This window comes from Contarinia nasturtii, unplaced genomic scaffold, assembly GCF_009176525.2.
Source record: "Contarinia nasturtii isolate CC-2019 unplaced genomic scaffold, AAFC_CNas_1.1 Cnas_scaffold_695, whole genome shotgun sequence".
In the NCBI taxonomy this organism is placed as follows: domain Eukaryota; kingdom Metazoa; phylum Arthropoda; class Insecta; order Diptera; family Cecidomyiidae; genus Contarinia; species Contarinia nasturtii.
The window spans coordinates 5,388,584-5,409,346 of NW_022198046.1; the positions used below are offsets into that span (position 1 = coordinate 5,388,584).

The window sequence follows — 20,763 nt, forward strand, 5'->3', positions numbered from 1 at the left end:
GAAACGAGGCGAACCGCTGATGGAAAATTGTATACATAGCGGCAAAGTGACAGAGCGGCAATGTGTATAAATGGTATGCTTTTATGTATGGGTGTGTGAGCATGACAGAATTGTTTGTGTATGTATATAAGTATATCGAAGCGTGTGTGTGTGTGTGTGCGTGCAAGAGTATGAGAAGTGAGACAACAACCGAATACATAAAAAGAGTAACAGAGTGAGCAAGCTTGGTTGTGTCGATGAAATGAAAACGACATCGCATTTATTTATGCATTGGATACGGACACATTCATGGATATTGGTATATATGGTATTGCCATAACAGCCACAGTCTTTCAGCTATAGATTTTTGGGTAACAAAACCGAGAAGGCAATGTGTGTATTTGTGATACATAAAAGAGAAATGCTAACAACACGAGAATGAAAAAAAAAAAAATACCAACCGACTCGCAACGATAAATATGTATATGACGATCTACGATATAGCAGGCAAATCGTGACAAGACGCGACAAGGGGCCGAAGGGAAAACACCGAGAACGCAATGAGATGCGGTGGTTGTGAATGAAATGAAACATTACAGAGTCACGCGAACAAACCAAAAACCGATGTAATACAATCCGATGTGAGAGCGAGAGACAAAAAAAAAGTGTGCAAAAGAACAAGAACTACTACGGCACACACACACACACAATATTCACACACAAAAATTTACTGAACGATGCGTTCGAGACACCCGTGAACGTGTAAACGGGATGGAATGTGCTGCGATGCGAATTCAACACAAAAATTCTAAGTGCGAGCAATGTATACGAAGTATTTTCTCTTTTTCGTTTGATTTTCCTTTTTTTTGTGTGCACGTTGTTGTTGTTATTGCTTGTACTCTTCACAAAACCATTTATTCGGGTATATTTTCTCAGTTCGTCGTTTTCGTCTCTTTATTATATGTCTCTCTTTTTTCTTCTTTCTGTGTTTGTTTCTCTCGTTGAGTTGTTCAAATGTACTTACATCTGAACTCAAAGTATTAACATTCTATGTGTACGTTCTTTTTTTTTGCGCCAAGGTATTGTTGTTATTGCATTCACGATTGGTAGAATGAGGTTTTTTGCGCGTCTCTCTCATTCGTTCGCTCACACGCGCGCTTCTTAAATAAAATGTGGATGGGACGAGCGTGCTGAACTATAGCACAGCATATATTTATACGTGTAATTTCTTTGGTAAATTTTTTATTTCGCGCTTGTTCATTGCTGCTGCTGCCGCTGTTATATTTGCATGCTTATTCGCCATACATATTCATGAAGGACGATAGAGAGAGAGCAAGAAAACGAAGAGAGAGAGAAAAGGAACCAAGGAGAAAAAAAAAATCAAGTTAAAGAGGAAAAAAGCGCGTGAAAAAACACTCGAGCGCGCTACAACAACAATCAACGAGGCGTACAAAGTTGCGGAAAAATGTGCGGGGGAAAAAGACATGGATGCAAATATTTGAGATGTGAATAAAAAATGTATGCAAATATAGAATGGCACACTGGGATGATGATGATGGTAAAAATACATACAGTTAAAAAAAAAACAGTAAAGCCCGAATGCGAAAAAATGGGAACCCTGAATAAACCCGTCACTCAGCGATTCAATGAAGAGAGCGAGCGAGCAATAGAGATGGAGGGAAACGGAAACAAATCAAAGAAAAAAAAAGCAGCGATGAAATACAGCAAGTACTTAAACGAATAAAGCGAAAAAGCATCGAAAATGAATTTCGGAACACCGATGAACAACTCCATTGCTTGCTCATTGAAGGGCAAATTGCATTTGGCTCAGTATACGCATATATGCTTGTATATATGCACATTATTCACATAGTGAGAAAGATAGTGACTTTATCATACACATATACAGAGTGAGAAATAGAGCGAAATTCTCTGATATTCTCTGGCTTTGGCTTTAGTTCACAATGCACTGGCAGGTATAAATTATACCGTGCGGTAAAATTCTCTGTAATGCAAGCATTCTATCGCTTAAAAAGATACCACATCAGCCATCAACATTAAGCATTCACAAGCGCAAAAACAACACACAACCAAATATGAACGAGCGAATATGTGAACATGTGCTAGTGAACGAGCTAAAGTGAGATGGCAACATCATAATAAAGACTAATCGTTGCCTGTGTAAACTGTGTGTATAATCTCTTTGAATGCAGCATACGACACGCCACTCTATTTGCTTTCATTTGTTCATGTGCGTTTTTCACTCTCGCCCCGTCATAGTTGTTGTCGCTGTTTTTTTTTGTTATTGTTGCTGTCGTTGTCGTTGCCGTCGGTAAAAACTTCACTCACTGAGTGTCTAATATACATGCAATACAATTATGCCATTCGCTGGATTCCATGCGGCGACAAAACGAGGTACAGGGCTCTAAAGAGTGAGAAAAACTGTAGCTTTATTCATTTATTCTTTGGTTTTAGATGGTTCGTCCGTTGGCTCTTGTAGCTGTTGTTTTTGTTATTGTCATTGATGTTGTCGTTGCTGCTGCTAAAAGTTGTGCATTTTTTTTTTCGCTCGTTTATATTTGTTTGATGTGATGCGGGGAATATTGAAGGTAGCAACGACAAATCTACGGCTATATGTTTTCATATATGGAATCGAGTAAAAGTCGAGTGTTTTATTATATTATGTTTATACATGTGTGACATGATGCACATTGCACGTACTTTTCGTACTTGATACGTGTGCGACGCGCCCCTTTGCCTCTCTCTCTCTCTAGTTTTCCTCATTCGCTTATATCAAATAATATTTGACTAAAGTAGTAATTTGACGCAGTTTGTCTTCTTCGTTTTTTTTTTGCTTTCCTCTGTTGTTCACCGAAATATGTTCCAAACGCCGTCAACACACATAAATATGACGGTTAGCGTGGTTCGGCATGTGGTGGCAATATAGTTCAAAAATGCATGCAATGCGCGTATTCACATTTTGTTTGGTTTTTTGATGTGCATGTCAAATAGTAAACACAGTAGAATAAGTGCCAACGAACGAGTGTATACTCGACGAAAGCGCAATTTCTTTACAACAAAATGAATACACCGAAGAAAGAGCAAGCGCAAGAGTAGGATAGAGAGAAAAAAAAATATGTGCGGCTTAAAAACAGAACAAGTAACAAGATAAAAGAAAAACCAACAACCTCAAAACTACCTACTTCACATGGCTGGCATGAACCAACTATTTATTGTCATGTACTGAGGTTGTCGTTCGCTGCACTTTTTATTCCTTTGCTCTCTATTATTTTCATTTTGTGTTCGGTGTTTTTCTTCGTCTATTTTTCTGTACTGTCAGTCGTTTTATCTCTATCGACATTTTTCGCCATATATTCGTTCCCACTTTCATGCATTAATTTCGTGTGCAAGCTATAAATATGAAATTATTTTATGAATGGATTGTTAGAAAGAAGCGTGAAAAAGTAACAACAATACAACACACATTGACGAACGATCCAACAACTTATGTACACGAATGACGAATAACGTACACACCAAACGAAATAAACTCGTAAGTAATAACAGTCATAAACCAGTATAGTATTATATTCTAAGCGCTTTATGCCACTTTTTGATGTGTGCGCACTTTCAACGGCAACAACCATACTGTTAGTTATATGTGTCGATTTGACACTCTTACCCAGGCAATTCAACAATGAGACAGAGAAAAAAAAGAAAAAAAGAATAAACGAACAAAATAAAGGTAAATAAAAATGGTCTATTTGAATATTTATTATTGAAAATGGAGATTGTAAAAAATTAAAATAAACCATTTATTGTTCTCTCGTCAAGCGGGTACCTTGCAAAATGTGCAAATACCGTCATGTGTGCACAATCAATATGTGTGTGCAAGCAATTTACATGCTCTGTAATTGTGTACAGTAAATGGATACTTTTAGGCATAACATACAATAATTGCGATTTACATGTCTTTCTACTTCGTTCGTTTGGTAACTCTTCGGTCGCTCCTTTTGTTCACTCCACGCGATTTTCACATCTTATGCATCGTCTTATTTTGATGACGAAGAAAGAAAACGAAAGAAACGAAGGAAGAAAGAGAGAAGGAGACGAGGCGTGCAAAATGAAAAAAAGAAACACTCACAAAACACGCAGCCAAAGAATTAGTGTATATTTTACTTTCCGTTCGTGAGTCTTTTACATGGAAAATCCTGTTAATATACATTTGTTTTCATTTAAGATCTCTTTTTGCGTGCTAGTCGTTTATTCGTAAATGCAGTCGTGTGTTTTTTTTCTCTACTTCATCATTTTCATCATCATCATCTCTCTCTCACTCTCTCTTTTTTTTCTCGTTTTGTTGTTGTTCTTCTCGCCGTAATCATCTTCTCCTTTTCAATTTTGTCGTTTTCTGTAACGAACGTTTTTTGTTGCTGTTATTTATTCAGGCATTGCAATTTTTTCTTCACTGCTGCTTTAGATGACGTTGAGTTTTTTTTTCACTCGCATTCAGTTGAAAAACATCCAACACCAGCTATAAAAAGGATGAAGTATAACAACAAAATCAAGTAAGATAAAAATAATCAAAAAACAAAGTGAAAAAAAAAAGATACGGAGAGAATCAACAGCAGCGGCAGCAGCAGATAAATAAAATGAAAACGATGGTACTTTGCCTCTCTTGTGCCTCTCCATACAGGGCTTTTGTAACCGAGATCGTTCTCCATAGAATGTTGAACAGCGAAAAAAAAACAAGCTCGTACCTCTGCAAAGGAACAGCACTATGCGAATAAAAAAAGTGCCTCAAATATGGGAAATAGAAGAATTTATGGAGAAAAATACGGTCGATATGAATACACTGCACAAATACTGTGTACGAGTCACATATTCGCATCTTTCGCTCCAGCAACAAACAAGAGCCAACGAGCATCAAATGTAGAGTCGAATAACTGACACAAAAAAAAGAGAACGGGAGTGAGAGGAAGAGAAAATAAACGAGAAAAAAAAATGGATAAAATATTAAATAGAATCCCGCACATATTTATTGGGATTGAGAGCGATAGATGGATGTGGTGATATGAAAATAAGACGAGAAATATAAAACCAACCAGCATTGCTATTGCTGCAAACACACACAAGACTTCCCTCAAATGAGGTTCTGAAAGATATTTTCTTTTGCGTTCCAAACGCACACACACACACACAGTTTTTTTCTATTCTTCTACGTCGGATCGTTCAATTTTATTTTTATTTTTTGCTTTTCTCTTCCACTGCTTGCATTGTTTCGTTCACCCAACTCAGTTCAATGCTGATTGTGATTGTAGCGGCGACTCACTCCACCACTTCATTTTGTCTATCTTTCATCCCTATCGCTTCGAATAAAATTCACATGGTGTTCAATGCTCATGTTCGCATTTGATGTTTCGCTTACTCTTCTTGCTTGTGTAAATGCACTTGTTTGGGACGCTCTCTTTCGCTTCAGCAATCGCACAGCGGCAGCAGTAATGGTGGCATAGCTGGATTTTATTTTACCCTTATCTCGGGTGGTATGGGTACAATCTATTGATGGCTAGAAAAGAGTGTTGTTATTCTCGTTCATGTCACAATACCATGTTCCATATTATTATTTTCTGCAGTTCCAAAGTGTATAAACACAATCCGAACGAGCTTATGGATGGATGGATGAAAAACGAGAAAGATGCAAGGGGAAACAGAGTAATAACAACGACAACAACAACAACTACATCGAACAGACGAACGACAACGACAAAGAGTGAAGAGAGCAAGAGAATGAGGAAAATACCAAAAGTCTATACACAGAATTTATACTGAATCGGCAGCACAAAAGAGGTATAATTTAAGCGACGACGGCAACAAACTACGACTAGGTAGAAGTTTTTATCGCATACATTCCATGTACGGCAATGTACGAAACCGGCGGCAAAACCCAATGATCGCAACCCAAACTGGTATATAACAATAACACACAGTCCACGTGGACCAACCTTATTTACCAATTCTCTTTTACGCTTACACACATTTTCTCTTGTATTCGTTATATGTTCTCTGTTGATTACAAAAACCTATCTCGCCATCTCATGCATACCAATGTCTCGAAAAATATAAAACCATACTATAAAGCAATCTACAACACACCATTGCCTTCCCATAATATTATATCTCTCAACATTCAGAATGCATACACAGAGTGTGTTCTCGAGCTAGCACGGACAGCAATGTACATATCGTTTTTATTATTATTCTTATTATTATTATTTTTCCTCGGCACACAGAGAAAGTATGTTGTATACTTTTTTTTACTCTCTTTTCACTCTCTCGCTCCTCTCTCCCTCTCTCGCTCCTCTCTCCCTCTCTCTCTCTTTCATTTCGTTCCTTTTTTCATTCGGTCGTATAATTTTGCTACTACGATGAAAATGGTTTTGTGCGGTAATGCTGATTCGTTGTGTGTTCTGTGTGTAGAACTGTGAATAATATTATTATTGTGTGAGATTTTTAATGGGCCAATAGCGTTACGAATTTCAATAGCAATATTTCGTCTTCTTGTACATCGTTTTTTGTTGTTGTTGTTGTTGTTGGTTCTGCTGTTGGTGTGATTACATTTCCATTTTTTTCGTCGTCATTGTCGTCGTCCATATATCCCTCAGTTGGTTTGTGATTCCGGCAATATTGTTGTACTGCTCAGGCATTTACTTTGCCATGGTGTACACACAACAAAAACAGTACTTCAGGCATTATACAACAATTATATGTGGTGCAATAACATCTCTGTAGACGCTGATACCAGTTGAGTTCGAGAGACGAACAGAAGAAGCGAAGAGAGATGGAGAGAGGGACATGATATGGATGAGGCTGAAGCAGTGACGAAAAAAAATAATGTGGAATAAAATGTGTACGGAGGTAAAATTGGTTTGCACATCTCCAGTTGGCTCAACCATGTACATTAGGTCTCGAAGAAAGGCGACGCTGTTGTTTTTGGAACGGATGTTGCAGTTTTGACCTTTTGCCACTTTTTAATTCATCAATCAAAAAACATTAACCATTTTCGATGATGCATCAACATTATTGACCATTTTTCAAGACGACTTTTAACAGTTTATGCAGTTTAAGCTTCTTTTTCCTCTTTTTCTCCAATAAAACCAAGCCTTTAAATAAACGAAGACAATATATCATTGTTCTGGACGAGAAAAAAAAGTTGAAAATATTCATGATTCATAAGCCGGAAGAGAGCACTTAGTATTAATTTAAGTTAAATAAGACATTTTCAAAGGGAGACAATTTGGAAAACGAGAACATTGAACAATTGCTTCCTAGAAAGTTTTCGTTTCTATTGTTCTCAAGAGAAAGAGATTTCTCCTAACACATGTTTACTGTTGAAATTTCTGCAGCTTTTTTTTATTCTGTTTTTAATTTTCAAAAAAAAAAAATTGCTGACTAAAGTAATTCTTAAAAAAAATATGATCCATCAAAATTAAAAAAAAAAAAAAAAATACAACATTCGATCAACCCTATCCTTAATGCATAGCGATGGTACAGTTATTCGGATTGCCTAGTGCCGATTGTTTGACTAACTCTAGATAGTTCGTGTGTACGTATGAGCATTTGGATTGACGTGCTCGTCGAGGATCAGATTCACTAAAACGCATACAACACAGAGCAAAAAAAAACTATATACTGAATCAGATATCTATGATTCGATGTCGATTTTCGTTTCGAATGAGAGAAATGCAGAGCACAAAGTGATGCATGTTCATGTATAATTTAACTGTTTGCTCATGCTTTATATGCTCGTATATGTTTCGCTGTTAGTTCGATGTTCTCGCCGGTATATGCTTGTCGTTTTTACACGATAATTTCATATCCTCTTGCCGTCTTTGCTGTTGTCGTTGTTCTACCACCAATGATGTTGCTGTTACTGATGCCAAAACTGCTACTTTTGCTCTATATAAATATTGCATGGATTATCGCTCTCGTTTGTATACAAAGTGTGCGCGAGTGAGTGAGTCGAAAAATTGCTACCATACACTGCATTTCCATTTCTTTATTTTGTATTATATATGGCATTGAATTTAACGTCGCATCCACTTATGCATCATCAAGCATCAAGCATCGTCGGCGAATATTCTGAAATTCAAATTTATTCAACTTATAAATTTATCATATTACATTCACATAAACCATTATCGTAGACATGGAATTGGAAGTGAAAAAAAAGAAGCAGCAACAACAACAGCCAGGAGAATAGGAGCAAACTGAGTAATGGCGAGAAAAAAAATGATGCATGTGAAAATCCAGCAGTCGGTTGAAAAATTCAAAAGTTTTAGACCACATTGATGATATTGCTTTCCGTTCATAAGCGAATATTTGTACACAGTTCACTCAATGCAAAATTGTTCGCACAAACACACACAGTCACAAACAAACATAGATTATATATTTTGCAATAGATACAAAACAAACCCGTGTTATTTTCTTGTCATTCGTGTGTGGATGTTATTTTTGTGGTATTGCTTTTGATGTCATATTCTCGAAAATGTGTATATTTCATGCAAGAATAATATCCATATGAACATTCATTTCAAAGTAAGAGTGTGGTGATAACATTGAAATGACACGAACAGAGAAAAAAATTCCAATTGGTCGTGATGGTATTCAATTGAGAAAGAATGAAAAAAAAATCCTTCAACCAAAATGAGAATAGAATCATTCTTTTTCTCAAAATAAAATCGAACAAAAAGTACTGTAGCTGAATGAAGACAACATCGTGCTCGATGTTATGATTATCAACAATTATGAGGGAAAATTATTTGTAAAACAAACGACAAAATTTATAGATTGGCTTTTAAGATTATACACGCACAGAGATGAAACATACAAACGACAACGATGTCGACGATGATGATGATGAAGACGACGACGACGATGAAAAAGAAGGAAGAAAAGAAATTGTTAATGTCGCTTACAACGACATGGTGCATGCTGCTTATTTTTTTTGTTTCTCTCTTATTTCAACGGTTTGCACGTCTTTTAGCACCATTTTCTTCCTCTTATTATTCGTTTTTACTGCGAACAAGCTAGTGAATGAGCATTCGAGCGCACACAACACGACTAAGAGATTCGAAACGAATTGCTTCGCTTAATCGACGCCATAATTGCATGGGAGACATCAATTACACGTTGCTATATGCTGTACATGCATATTAAGAGGCATAAACACAACACGAATCAAATGTTAAGTGATCATATTATATTATATATTGATTCATTGAATTGTGTGTTTAAGCGGCTGTCGAGTAAAATGATCAGATAATTAATTTTGAATATTCACTGTGTTCTTTTTTTTATTCAGCCCGCTTTTTTCCCCCTATTGTTTTTCGTTCTCTGTCTACCATATACATTTGTGTTCATTTGATTGTTGGTGTATATCTCCTGCTCGGCTGTCTGCTTGCCAGCGCGTTGGTTTCACTTTACAATGCGAATATTATATGTATTAGTTGGTATTTTCAAGAATGTTCAATTCACACTACACTGAGCACACGAGCAACCGTTCGATAGATATAGACAGGCAGAGGGTGGAAGAGACAGAGATTATGTACAAAACGTAAAACGTGTTTATTTATAGTATTATTCTATTTATAATGTCGTCAAATTGTACCGCATATAGTTATAACTAGAGATATGCCACCGCGATATTTGCTATTGTTATCAGTACACTTTTTTTTCGGTTGATGTCTCATATTCTCTTCCTCTCATTGGAAATAACTGTCAATTGTTTGCATGTGCATTAAATGATATGGCTCTCGTCAGATTGCTGATGTGATTGTGATTTTTAATGAGTTTTGTGAAAAGTTTTTCAACTGTAAATGCGCACATGTTTGTGTGACATCAGCGAATTTTCCAAGTGTAAATTGCATCATTATGACATGCAAACGGGGGAATTAAAATTAAATTTTATCGGTGTTCCCGGTGCGATATTTGATCCTTTTGTGTTGACCAACCAAAAAAAAAAACATTGGATACAATAAATGATGGGATTTTGTCATTTTTTTTTTTGATTCCGTTAATGGCCAGCCATATGATATCGGAACGACCATATTCGTTTGTTTTCGTCTTCTCTTTTGCACACCAACGAACCATAAAAAATATGAACATTCGAATGGATTGCCGTAGAAAAAAAGCGCGCCCATTTTACCATTGAATCATGCATGCAAAATATGTGACATATTATATGTGCACGTTAATTTCATATCGGTTGCATTAAAATGTGGTCAAATAAGAGTGAGAATTAGAGAGAATATGGAAAAATGAAGGATCACCAGTTTGTTGTATTTTGAGGTGTGACAGAGACACAAAATAACAAAGTAAATATCAAAAACCAAACCGCAAACATTGTCTATGGTAATTCATTACAATGTGTGTGCAGTGTGTAGTGTGTAACATGTAGTGGATGTATGTACACATTGAATTTTCGTTTACTCATTCTCTTTCTCTATTCCTGTTCTCTATCCCTGTGCCCTTCTAACAATTCACATAATGTTTAGTTTTCAAACATTTTATTTCAATAGATGTCTTACCACACTCTCTCATTCACGCTACTCTTGCTTTCTGTCTATCCCTCTTTCACACACTTACACACTCATGCACTCCATCGAAATGCATAAATTGTCCGTGCATATCATTCATACGAATAAGTATAAAAGCGGGTGTGTGCGCGAGCGCGCGCGTTTACATTTTGTGGGCATCAACAACATAACACATATCATCTGGTTTATTTTTCTATATACATTGTATCCATTGAGTAATGCATATTATTAAATTGATGTGGAAATCACACAATCATTCGAAAAAGGGCTGGTGAGCGACAATATAAACACACACGCACATAAACACAATGAACGAATGAGAGCGTATGGCATAAACAGTGAGTGGAGAATAAGAAGAGCAAGAGACAATGGAATGAGAAAAATGTGCTTTTATTGCAACCATTCAACCAAATATACTGAATTAAATGCTTAAATACGACATATCATAAAATTGATGTGATTTTTATGCGCTTCTCACACTCATCAACGCTGCCGCGTGTCCATAAGCTCCGCAGCATATTCAGGCATATTGGCTCATGCACACTCTTGCACACACACACTTTAAATGCGTGATTTAATGAAAAGCAGAAACCAAAAATGAAAACAGCCAACGAGAACTCTGACTTTTATCAAGTCCACAACATTTTATATGCACCATGGACTGAGGGGAATTTTGTTTTTGAGATAGATCGACATGTAGATAGTTATGTGTAAAACTAGAATTTTATCGTTTCACCCCAAATTTACTACTAAATTGTGTTTATAGGAAAAGTTAAATTTTCGAGGGATGTTTCTATTGTCATGTGAAAAAAAAATGAGAATAAAAATTATTTGTTGTAACAAAACGATGAATAAAACCTATAAAATCTCTTTTTTTCGATGTCACAAGCTGTGCAAATCAATTTTCAGGGTAAATTGAAATAAGAAATGAGGTAATTCGTTTTTCTTTGCTGACAATTTCTATCAAATGGGGAATTAATGAACAGCATGACTTCCATGCATACACAATACACATGCATGCATATATACAAAAACCACCTTGATCTATCACGACACTCTCGAGAAAATGTTATTGACATAGAGTAATTTCGACATAGCAATCAAACTCTGATCTGTGGTATACGACGGAGGGAAAAAATGCACACGCTTTTATGAAAACAAAATAATAACAGCAACAGACAAGCAAGCAAACAAACAACAAGCATTAAATTAAAAACAAGGGTGATTTTCGAAATATTATATGTGTGTAAATGTTCGTCTAACGAACAAGAGAGTGAGTTGATGATACACAAGCAACATATTAAGTGTGTGTAGCTCATTTGGAAAAGGGGGACTTTTATAAGTGGTAATGGTAAACGTTGGTCGGCCGCTGCTAGCAATGTTCTCTATATGCCCTATTAGTTATCGGATTCGTTCGTTTTAAATAAATAATTAAATGGGATAATACGGTCGTTCCTTTTTTTTAAATATTCACTTCTGTGTGAATCGTATTTCCCTCGTCACATCATCAAACCGAAGCTAAACGAAGAGTGTGAGTGAATGAAGTCGGTTGTCGGTCCCGACGAGATTGGTATCTTAACATTTGAATTGGTGACGATGACGCGCGGTGATTCGCTCACTAAATAACCGGCGTCTACTGAATACACATATTATTGTAATTGTTTTTTATTATTTTGTTATTGAATGGCACATCGCGCAACGTTTTTTTTTCTCTTTATCTCTCTCTCCCTTCTGTCACATTCGCTTTATCTGTCACTTTTTCCACCGCCGTTCTCTTCTATTCATTTTCATGCTATATATGTTTGATGGGTACTTCGTTTCGCTTGAACCATTTTCTTACACCATGCTTATTTGGTTGCCGTTTATATCTTCTTTTGCTGCTTCTGCTTCTTCATATAATTTCAAGTGCGTTTGCCTGTCGTCCCTTGAGTTCTCTTCTTCTTTCATTCGTTCGTTCTTTCTTTCATTTGCTTGTTTTTTTTTCTTGGTTTTTAGTTAACGTTTATGATTATTCCATGGAATTGAATGCACACACAAAGTGCTCAATAATATTGAACTTTTTTTCTAGTTATTATTACCAAACAAAGGAGCTTCTACATCTTACGCTATGCACATAAGGAAATGAATTTGGCCGAAAAACGAGACAGTGACATACACACGTTCGCATTTGTTTCAAAGTTTTCTTTTCGATTTTTTTTACTTTATCATTTTTGTCGTCATCGTCTCCTTCATTGCTATTATGTCGTCGATTTTGGCTCTTTTCCGTATGGATTACTTGCTGGTTGTGTGTGAAATTCCTCCTGATGCGCTTGTAATTTGGATTTTTTTCTTTTAAGTCGCAAATTTTCTACATATGCCTTCTTTATGCTCAAGATAAAAGATCCAACATGACTACAACTCCTTTTTTCAAGCGGGCGACATACAACAACAAACATTAAACGAGCGACGAACAGATGACAGAAAAAAAATTCCATTGGGAACTTGCACGAAAACGCAAAACCATGCAATGTTGTTGCTCTTCGAAGGGAATTAAAAAAAAAATCGAAGAAGAAAAACATAAAAAAGCGATGATAAAAAAAAACTCGAACGAAATGAACAGAAACAAACCAATCTTACACACAGGAATACATGAAAAATAAAGCGGCAGCGGTAGAAGTGAGACAAAAGTAAAGCAAAGGCAACGAAAGACAAGCGAACAAAAACAAATGGTAATACCGAAACATGCAGAGAATACTAACAACGAAGCGACTTTGACGACGCTGAAAACAACAAAAATATTTTCTACATAAAATACATCGTTTTTTTAACGCTTTGTATTTTTGTGTGTTGAACAAAACTCCAACGTATAGTACATATTTAAGGCGTGCGCGCGCTCTTCAGTCAAAATGATCGTTCAGTACTTGCTGAGTGGATAAGATACGTGGAAAATTGAATGCAACTAAACCGAGGCAAACAAAACCGACGAAGCGGCAGGGGCAAGAGCAAGAGATAGAGACACACACAGAGAGAGAGAATGAGAAACAGTGACGGCGGCAGCAACGGCAGGCAAAAAAAGAGAAGAGACAGTGAGGAAGAGAACCAAATAGAGAGAGAATGAGAAACACCGAAAGCTGTTAGTACACTGTTATATACATGCATGTTGTGGCATGAGAAATGCCCGAGTAAATAGCGTCCAACAGTAGAGAAGTATATAGATCCACGTGGACTTAGTCATTTTAGCTTGTTTTAATGCTATTTTGTATAGCAGTACATTCGAATATTGAACGCTTTATGTACTTGACTACGTTTATACTATTATTTTTTTTTCTGTTCATATTGTTAAACATGCCGAGCATATAAATCGACTCATACTGTGTATAGAAAACTAAATATCTATAGCTTCGGAATACGTAGAACTAAACACAATTTACATTACATTGTGAACACATAAAAATGGAAATACGAAAAAGAGCAAAAAAAAAAAAAAACATGCGGCACCAGCAACGACGAATGACTACTTTGACGGAAAAAAGAAATGCATACAACGAGAGTGATAGCAACCAAGCAAAAATAAGTGAAAGAGAGAGAAAAAGGGAAATAGAGAGAGAGATAAAAACGTGCACACACAAGAAGTAAATGTGGAAACTCTGCAAACCGGAGAAATGTACAGAAGAGGTACGGGAAAAAAAGGAAAAGTAGATAATAACAGCGAACACCAAGTACAGAGAATATTTGCTATGCTATGCCCTGCTATTTGCGATCCTTTAAATGCTGAAGTTAGACTTTATCAGTGTGTATCCTGAATTTTGTATGTCTTTTTTTATGTGTATATTCATCGGACGCTTTTTTTTTTTTCTTTCTTTCTCGCTTCTATTTCGCTTTTCATTTATCTTTGCTATATTTTTATTTATTTATTCCGTCTTTTTTTTTGCCTATTCACTAACATTTCATTTCATATTTTTGTGAGTATTTTTTTCTCTTTCTCTCTGTCTTGCCCAAAAAAGAACTATATGAAAAGAATATTTTTCGTTCAAGCAAAGAAATAGCCGGAGAAAAGGTTTTGAATCGAAATAAAGAGAGTGAGAAAAGGAAAAACATGAAAGAGAGTGAGAGAAGGGAGAGATTTCAATTCAAATAATCAATCGAAATGAGTTGAATAGACATAATTGGTATCTATAAATTTTTCTTTCTGTTTGAAATAAAAAAAAAGTTAAGTTGTTGTTCAGCTCTTGTTATATTTTCAATGATCTCTTCTGTCTTTCAATTTTTTTTGTGTTGTTATTTGATCGGAATTGAAATACGTGATTTGATACACCACCACTTCTGATGCAATGAAAAAAAAAACATGAACACAAAGCAAATAGATAAATCAAAATCAACACCGCCACAAAACAAAACATACACATTATGTGAAAAAAAAGCCAACTTTGAGAGCGTATCTATTTAATTACAACTAATTAATAAACAATTATCGAAATTAGATAACATGTTGAACCGATATATATGTCGGGTATTTATTTTTTCCGTGAGTTTCCATTATATTTTTAAATCCCATTTACTATTCACTTAATTGCTGTATCATATCTCTCTATCAATTTTTAGTGTTGTGTGTGCTTTTTGTTTTTTGTTCATTGCCGCCGCCATCGCCGCCACCGCCGCTGTCGTCGTTGTTACCGTAGACCGTTATGAATTCGGTGTCGGTCTGTTGACTCTTCGCTAATGGGACGGTGATGTTTTATTCCGATCAGATTTTTGGTTAAACGCTCTATTTGTGAATATGTACATTGTGTGCTTTATTGTTGTTTTATTTGAAAAAGTTTTTGGTAGATACCATTAATATGTGTTCGAAAAACATTGTTATGCTCATTGGGCCGGCTAGTGTATTTGTTAATGTGTACAATGTACACGAAATACTCAAACCGCATTTAATTTGAATAAATAGATATGTGACGAGCCAAAATGACGCACAAAAAAAAAGAAAAATTAAAATGAAAGGAAAAAGACAGAGAAAAATGCTGTCGTCGCCACCGCTAAAAATACTCAGACAAAATATATTTCGAATATATATTCATTGACACATGCACACAATGGATTCGACTGAAAATGGGTTTTTTTGTATATGTATTTTTATCAACCTTCCAATTTGCATGTAATCATTTAACTTTTCACGAACAACATGCAATATTATTAAAATTGTAACAACAATTGTAATTGTTGTTGTTGTAATTTTATAGCTACTCAAACAATCGTGAGCATTTTATATCTCCCAAAAGCCATCGAATTGAAATCGACCAAAAATCGAAATAATAAATACACACCGAACACAACAGCAATAATAATAACACAATAATAAACGCAAAACAACAACAACAACAAAATGAAATAACATTTCTCCATGAGACGGATGGAGTGAGACCATGTAGGGCTAACCGAAGTTCAAAAATTAAATAAAATAAAGTGATAAACTGCGTTCAATATGCGATGAATAGATATCTGTATCTATCTGAAAATAGATACCAATTGTTATATACTGAAAATACCGCATATGTATTTTTGGTACCACATCCACCGACCAATCAATACACACACAACAACGCGATACCAAAAAGCAGACCATTAGGAGCATGCATCAAAAGCCAATGGTAATGGTACTGTTGTGAATTTGAATAGTACAAATCAAATGTTAATTTCAAATTGTTACGCATTTAGATAGATCTATGGTCTGCGTTGAAAATGAGGTACATTTACACGCTTATTCGTCATAGTTTTTGACCACAATAAGTCTCAAGCATCAAAACCAATACCAATATTCAACCAAATACGTGTATTAGATTCAGCAATAAACCGAAAATTTCAATTTCTTTTGAATGACTCATTCTTAGGTACATATATTCACACTGTAGTCAATATTACCTTTGAATAAAGAGTATTAGGCATCGAATCTCTACGAAGTGAATTATAAAATATTTCGCTATTATGGGTTTATGATTGAGCGAAACATCATCATTTTCAAGCTATATAGAATACGATATAATGGCAATGCCGTGAGAAAACACATGAAAAGGACGAATAAAGAATTTGAATCAGAACGATGGAGACATATTGATAACAAAGCACAACCACACCAGAATCATCTCATGCAAAGAGACGGAGAAATATTAAAAGAAGAAATCCATCCACCTTCTACGAAATTTACAGCCGACAACAAAATATTCGTTCAATCTTTACGTACATATTTCGGTTTGACCGTTTCGTGCACTGCTGATTATGGTTCTGATGTGGTCGTTCTCCTTTTTTCTCTGCTTTTGTTTTTGTCGGTTCGGTTGTTCTCGAGAATAGATTCTTCCATACGACCACTGGATGTGTGATGGCATTTTGCGAAATGGTGCTGCTATGCAACCTTCTCGTTTGCACACACTCTATATCGCTCTCTCTTTCTACACACCAAATCGTCTCTATTTATTTACGTGAGTGTGAATGTCTATGGTTTTATTTATGCATCGTCAGATAATAATGCAAATCCCTTTTGTGTGTTGGCTGTGCTTGAAAATGATGTGTGTTTGTTTGAAAATTTTCGGAAAAGCGTATTATTAATAGCATGTGTAGCACTTGTAGTATGGCACTTATTGAAAATATGCCCGATTTCAAAGGCCATTATAAAACATATCAGGCAAATTTCAAAATAAATCTGCTTGAAATTTTAATGGGTAGCTGAAACTCTTACTCTAACGCAATCGCTATCGACACGGTTCCTCTCAATAGTTTGTATTCCATGTATGTTGTACAATATAATATGCATTTAGAGTTTATACATATAAAGTATGTATGTTGTTTTGTACGATTGTCAGTATTAGCAGCACAAAATTCCAGGATGTTACACACACCAGCCTCTCTCTCTCTCTCTCTCTCTCTCTCTCTCTCTCTCTCTCTCTCTCTGTATGTATGCAAAATGCTTGGAGATAATGAATAACAACAGCTTTTGTTTCTCAAAAACCCTCTTTCTGCACGCAGATTAAATTGAGCCTCAATTCCATCTTCTCCATATCCTGTATTTGCTACACCACACATTCTATCAATTTTCCCTATTGCTAAATTTACAGTAGAACCAATTAATGATGATTTTATGGGAAATACTTTGGAAATTCTGTCTGCATCAGAATCTCTCAAGTCACCAAAACACCGAAAACTAAAGTGAAACTATTTTGAATTTAATAATATGCTTGTTCCTTCGACAAAATGCACGAAACACATTGTGAATTAAATAATTATTACACTTCATATATCTGTGTATAAGTATATAAATAGGAGCCAAATATGGATGGAAATATAGCGACAGTGAACGAGTAAGAGAGAAAGAGCATGAAAAATAGTGTGTTGCAGCCAACTTACCGCAAAGCAGCACAGAGAAAGGCATGGGACAATTTTCGGTTGGAAAGTGATAACATTACACTCGATTTCATTCTACCACACTCAAATTGGCTGCACATGGAAAATAAATAAATCGGAGATAGTCAACACACACGTCTCGTTCTCTCTTTTTCAAATTTTCCGAATTAGAATAAAACCCACAAAAACAACATTTGTTTACTTTCATTTCGTTTTTATTCGCGTATACTCAAATGATAAGAAACATAAATGTCCAACACCAAATCTCAATTTATTACTATCATCGGAATTATAATTTTGTACATTTTGAAACATGTCAAAATGGCAATTTTGAAATTATTTGAATTTGCAAAAGTTAATACATTTCAAAATCGTGGTTTTTTGTCATTGATTGAGTTAGAGCTGGATTTTTGGGACGACGATGACTGAGCCTGTGAATGTGGTGGTTTACTTGTTGCACGTAAAAGTGTTTTTGGCGTTGTTGCTTTAGCTGGAGCTTTTTTAACTGGTATAAGTTTATTCTTTGAAGCCGTTGACATTTGCTTTGTCACATTTTTCCACGCTGTAGTTCGATTTGGTCGTGGCGTAGATTTTTTGGTTACTTTTTTTGTAGTACGTCTGCCCGTTGTAGATCTAACAGTTGTTCTAAACCCATTTGCAGTCGTAGTTCCATTTGGTCGCGTAGGTTTTTTGGTCACTGGTTTAACAATCGGGAATTTGGTTGGCCCCACTTTTTTTGTAGAACTTCTGCTCGTTGTAGATCTAACAGTTGTTCTAAAGCCCTTTGCAGTCGTAGTACCATTTGGTCGCGTAGGTTTTTTGGTCACTGGTTTAACAATTGGAAATTTGGTTGGCCCAACTTTTTTTGTAGTACTTCTAACCGTTGTTGGTCTAGCAGTTGTTTTAAATCCTTTTACAGTCGTTATATGCAATGTTGGTTTTCCATTTGTCACTAAACCTTTACGTGTTGTTTGACTCACTTTAACTGTTGTTGTCTGCACTGTTGGTTTACCATTTACTCCGGTGTTTTTGCTTGTTGTTTGAATTCCCTTCATTGTTGTCGTTCGCAATGTTGACAATGGTTTACCGTTTGTTGGAATTACTTTCGTTGTCATCGATACCTTTTGCGTTGAAGATGCTGAAAATGCTGGTTTTGTGGTAGTTGTTGGATTTGAATTTCCATTTTGAGATGAAACTATGTTACATTGAAATAGCAATAGTACCGAAATTCCGACCAATATCACTTTGAACATTTTGGAGAAGCTAATTTCACAGAATCGGAAAGAATCAATTTCGAAATGTTCGCAATTAACGAAAGAAAGAAATCGATTAACGCTTCAGCGATGTGTCGTTGCTTTTAAAGCAAAATTTTAATCTTGCCAGTAGAATTGTTCAAATCGATAAAAGAGTCCAAAAATGAGTCAAAGTAATCATTGCGGACACATCAAGTAATAATTTTTGCATTGCGTGATATCTGACGTCAATTTGCAATAAGCAATTAATGCGTAAGTTGATAAAACACATTTTTTATAACGGTCATCACTTCAAGGTAAAAAAAAATGTCCGCCATCTGCTTAGAAATTCGATAAACCGATAAAATATCGTTATTTGTAGTCAATGGTAACGGGAAATTGTTGATAGCATTAATAATCGAAAAACGTCAGCAAAACCAAAACTTTAATGATGGCATCAACCAGCAGCGTGAAGTCATCATCGCCCGAGGATGAATTTTACAACAATTTGACACTGAATTTAATTCAATTCCTAAATAATATCACAAGAATAACAAATGTGACACTGCATAAGCAGCAACCATGTGAACGTACAGCGATATCTACATTTGAACAACGTCATAACATTTTCTTACCCGACGATATGAAACGCTTCTATTTGTCCACTGATGGATTTACATTGCATTGGTGTTTTCAGTATGCACGTGAGTTTTTCTTTCTGTTCAAAACTATTTCTATCCGCTTTTAAAACAAATGTGTTTAATTTACTTCTTTGCATATATTTTGGCCCAAAGCGAATGTTGTGCGTCGAGTGGGTTACATTAATTTTCCACATTTGATGCAAATCACATTGCTTCGTGACTACGTGGAATTGATACATATGAGTAACACAAGTCCGCACGCGAAAAAGTCGCCCGGTAGTAATGATCATCGGAATGTTGACAAATCGAATCAGCAACCAAATCTGAATTTGCGGTCGAAAATATTTGAATTAAGCTCAATTTTGGATGTTGCAAAGGTGAGACGATGTGTGTCTTTTGTGGGCAATAAAAGCGGATTAAGCGGATAAATATTCTGTCGGCGAGACATGTCCATATAAAGATAAAAATTCAATTTTTGGAATATATATTTTTTTAAAAATTCATATAGGTGTGCTTGATTTTTGAAACTTTGGAGTCGATAAACCCAAAAATCTATTTACTGGAAACACAATCAAACAAGTGGCAATTTTTGGCCGACTCATTCACCGAATATCTTCGGATGTGCATCGCACATTTGGGTTTACCCTACTGGGAATTGTGTTTTGCACATACTTGTGCCTTACCCTCATGGGCAGAGCAAATTTACTTATTGGTTGCACCTCATTTACTCGAACACAACAATAATGTTACGCAATCGAATCGCTCATTATCCTGTCCACGTGATCCAGTAGTTTACAATGAATTAGATTTGTCCATATTTCGAACAAAACAAAAATGTAACAAACAAACAAATAAACTCAATAAATAAATGTAGTGATGTAAGTTAATTTGATTTTGAAATAGAGACGTAGCATCTACAGCCATCTTTTGGGAATTGCATGTAATTAATGG

The 20,763-nt window shown here is 35.6% G+C and overlaps 1 protein-coding gene across 1 annotated transcript; it reads left to right on the forward strand.

Moving 5' to 3' along the window:
- The first annotated feature begins 19,622 nt into the window (after positions 1 to 19,622).
- LOC116340578 (tubulin polyglutamylase complex subunit 2) lies at positions 19,623 to 20,694 on the forward strand. Its single transcript, XM_031767133.1, has 3 exons — positions 19,623 to 19,875; positions 19,966 to 20,189; positions 20,321 to 20,694. The coding sequence occupies exons 1-3, from the start codon at positions 19,623 to 19,625 to the stop codon at positions 20,678 to 20,680; spliced, it is 837 nt and encodes a 278-aa protein (XP_031622993.1). The 3' UTR covers positions 20,681 to 20,694.
- The last annotated feature ends 69 nt before the right edge of the window (positions 20,695 to 20,763 follow it).

Bases quoted from the DNA above. Each gene is read 5' to 3' on its own strand.
- LOC116340578 (XM_031767133.1), top strand. From the start codon at position 19,623: ATGGCATCAACCAGCAGCGTGAAGTCATCATCGCCCGAGGATGAATTT. The intron at 19,876-19,965 runs GTGAGTTTTTCT...TTTGGCCCAAAG, and splicing joins TTGGTGTTTTCAGTATGCAC to CGAATGTTGTGCGTCGAGTG. The intron at 20,190-20,320 runs GTGAGACGATGT...AAATTCATATAG, and splicing joins CAATTTTGGATGTTGCAAAG to GTGTGCTTGATTTTTGAAAC.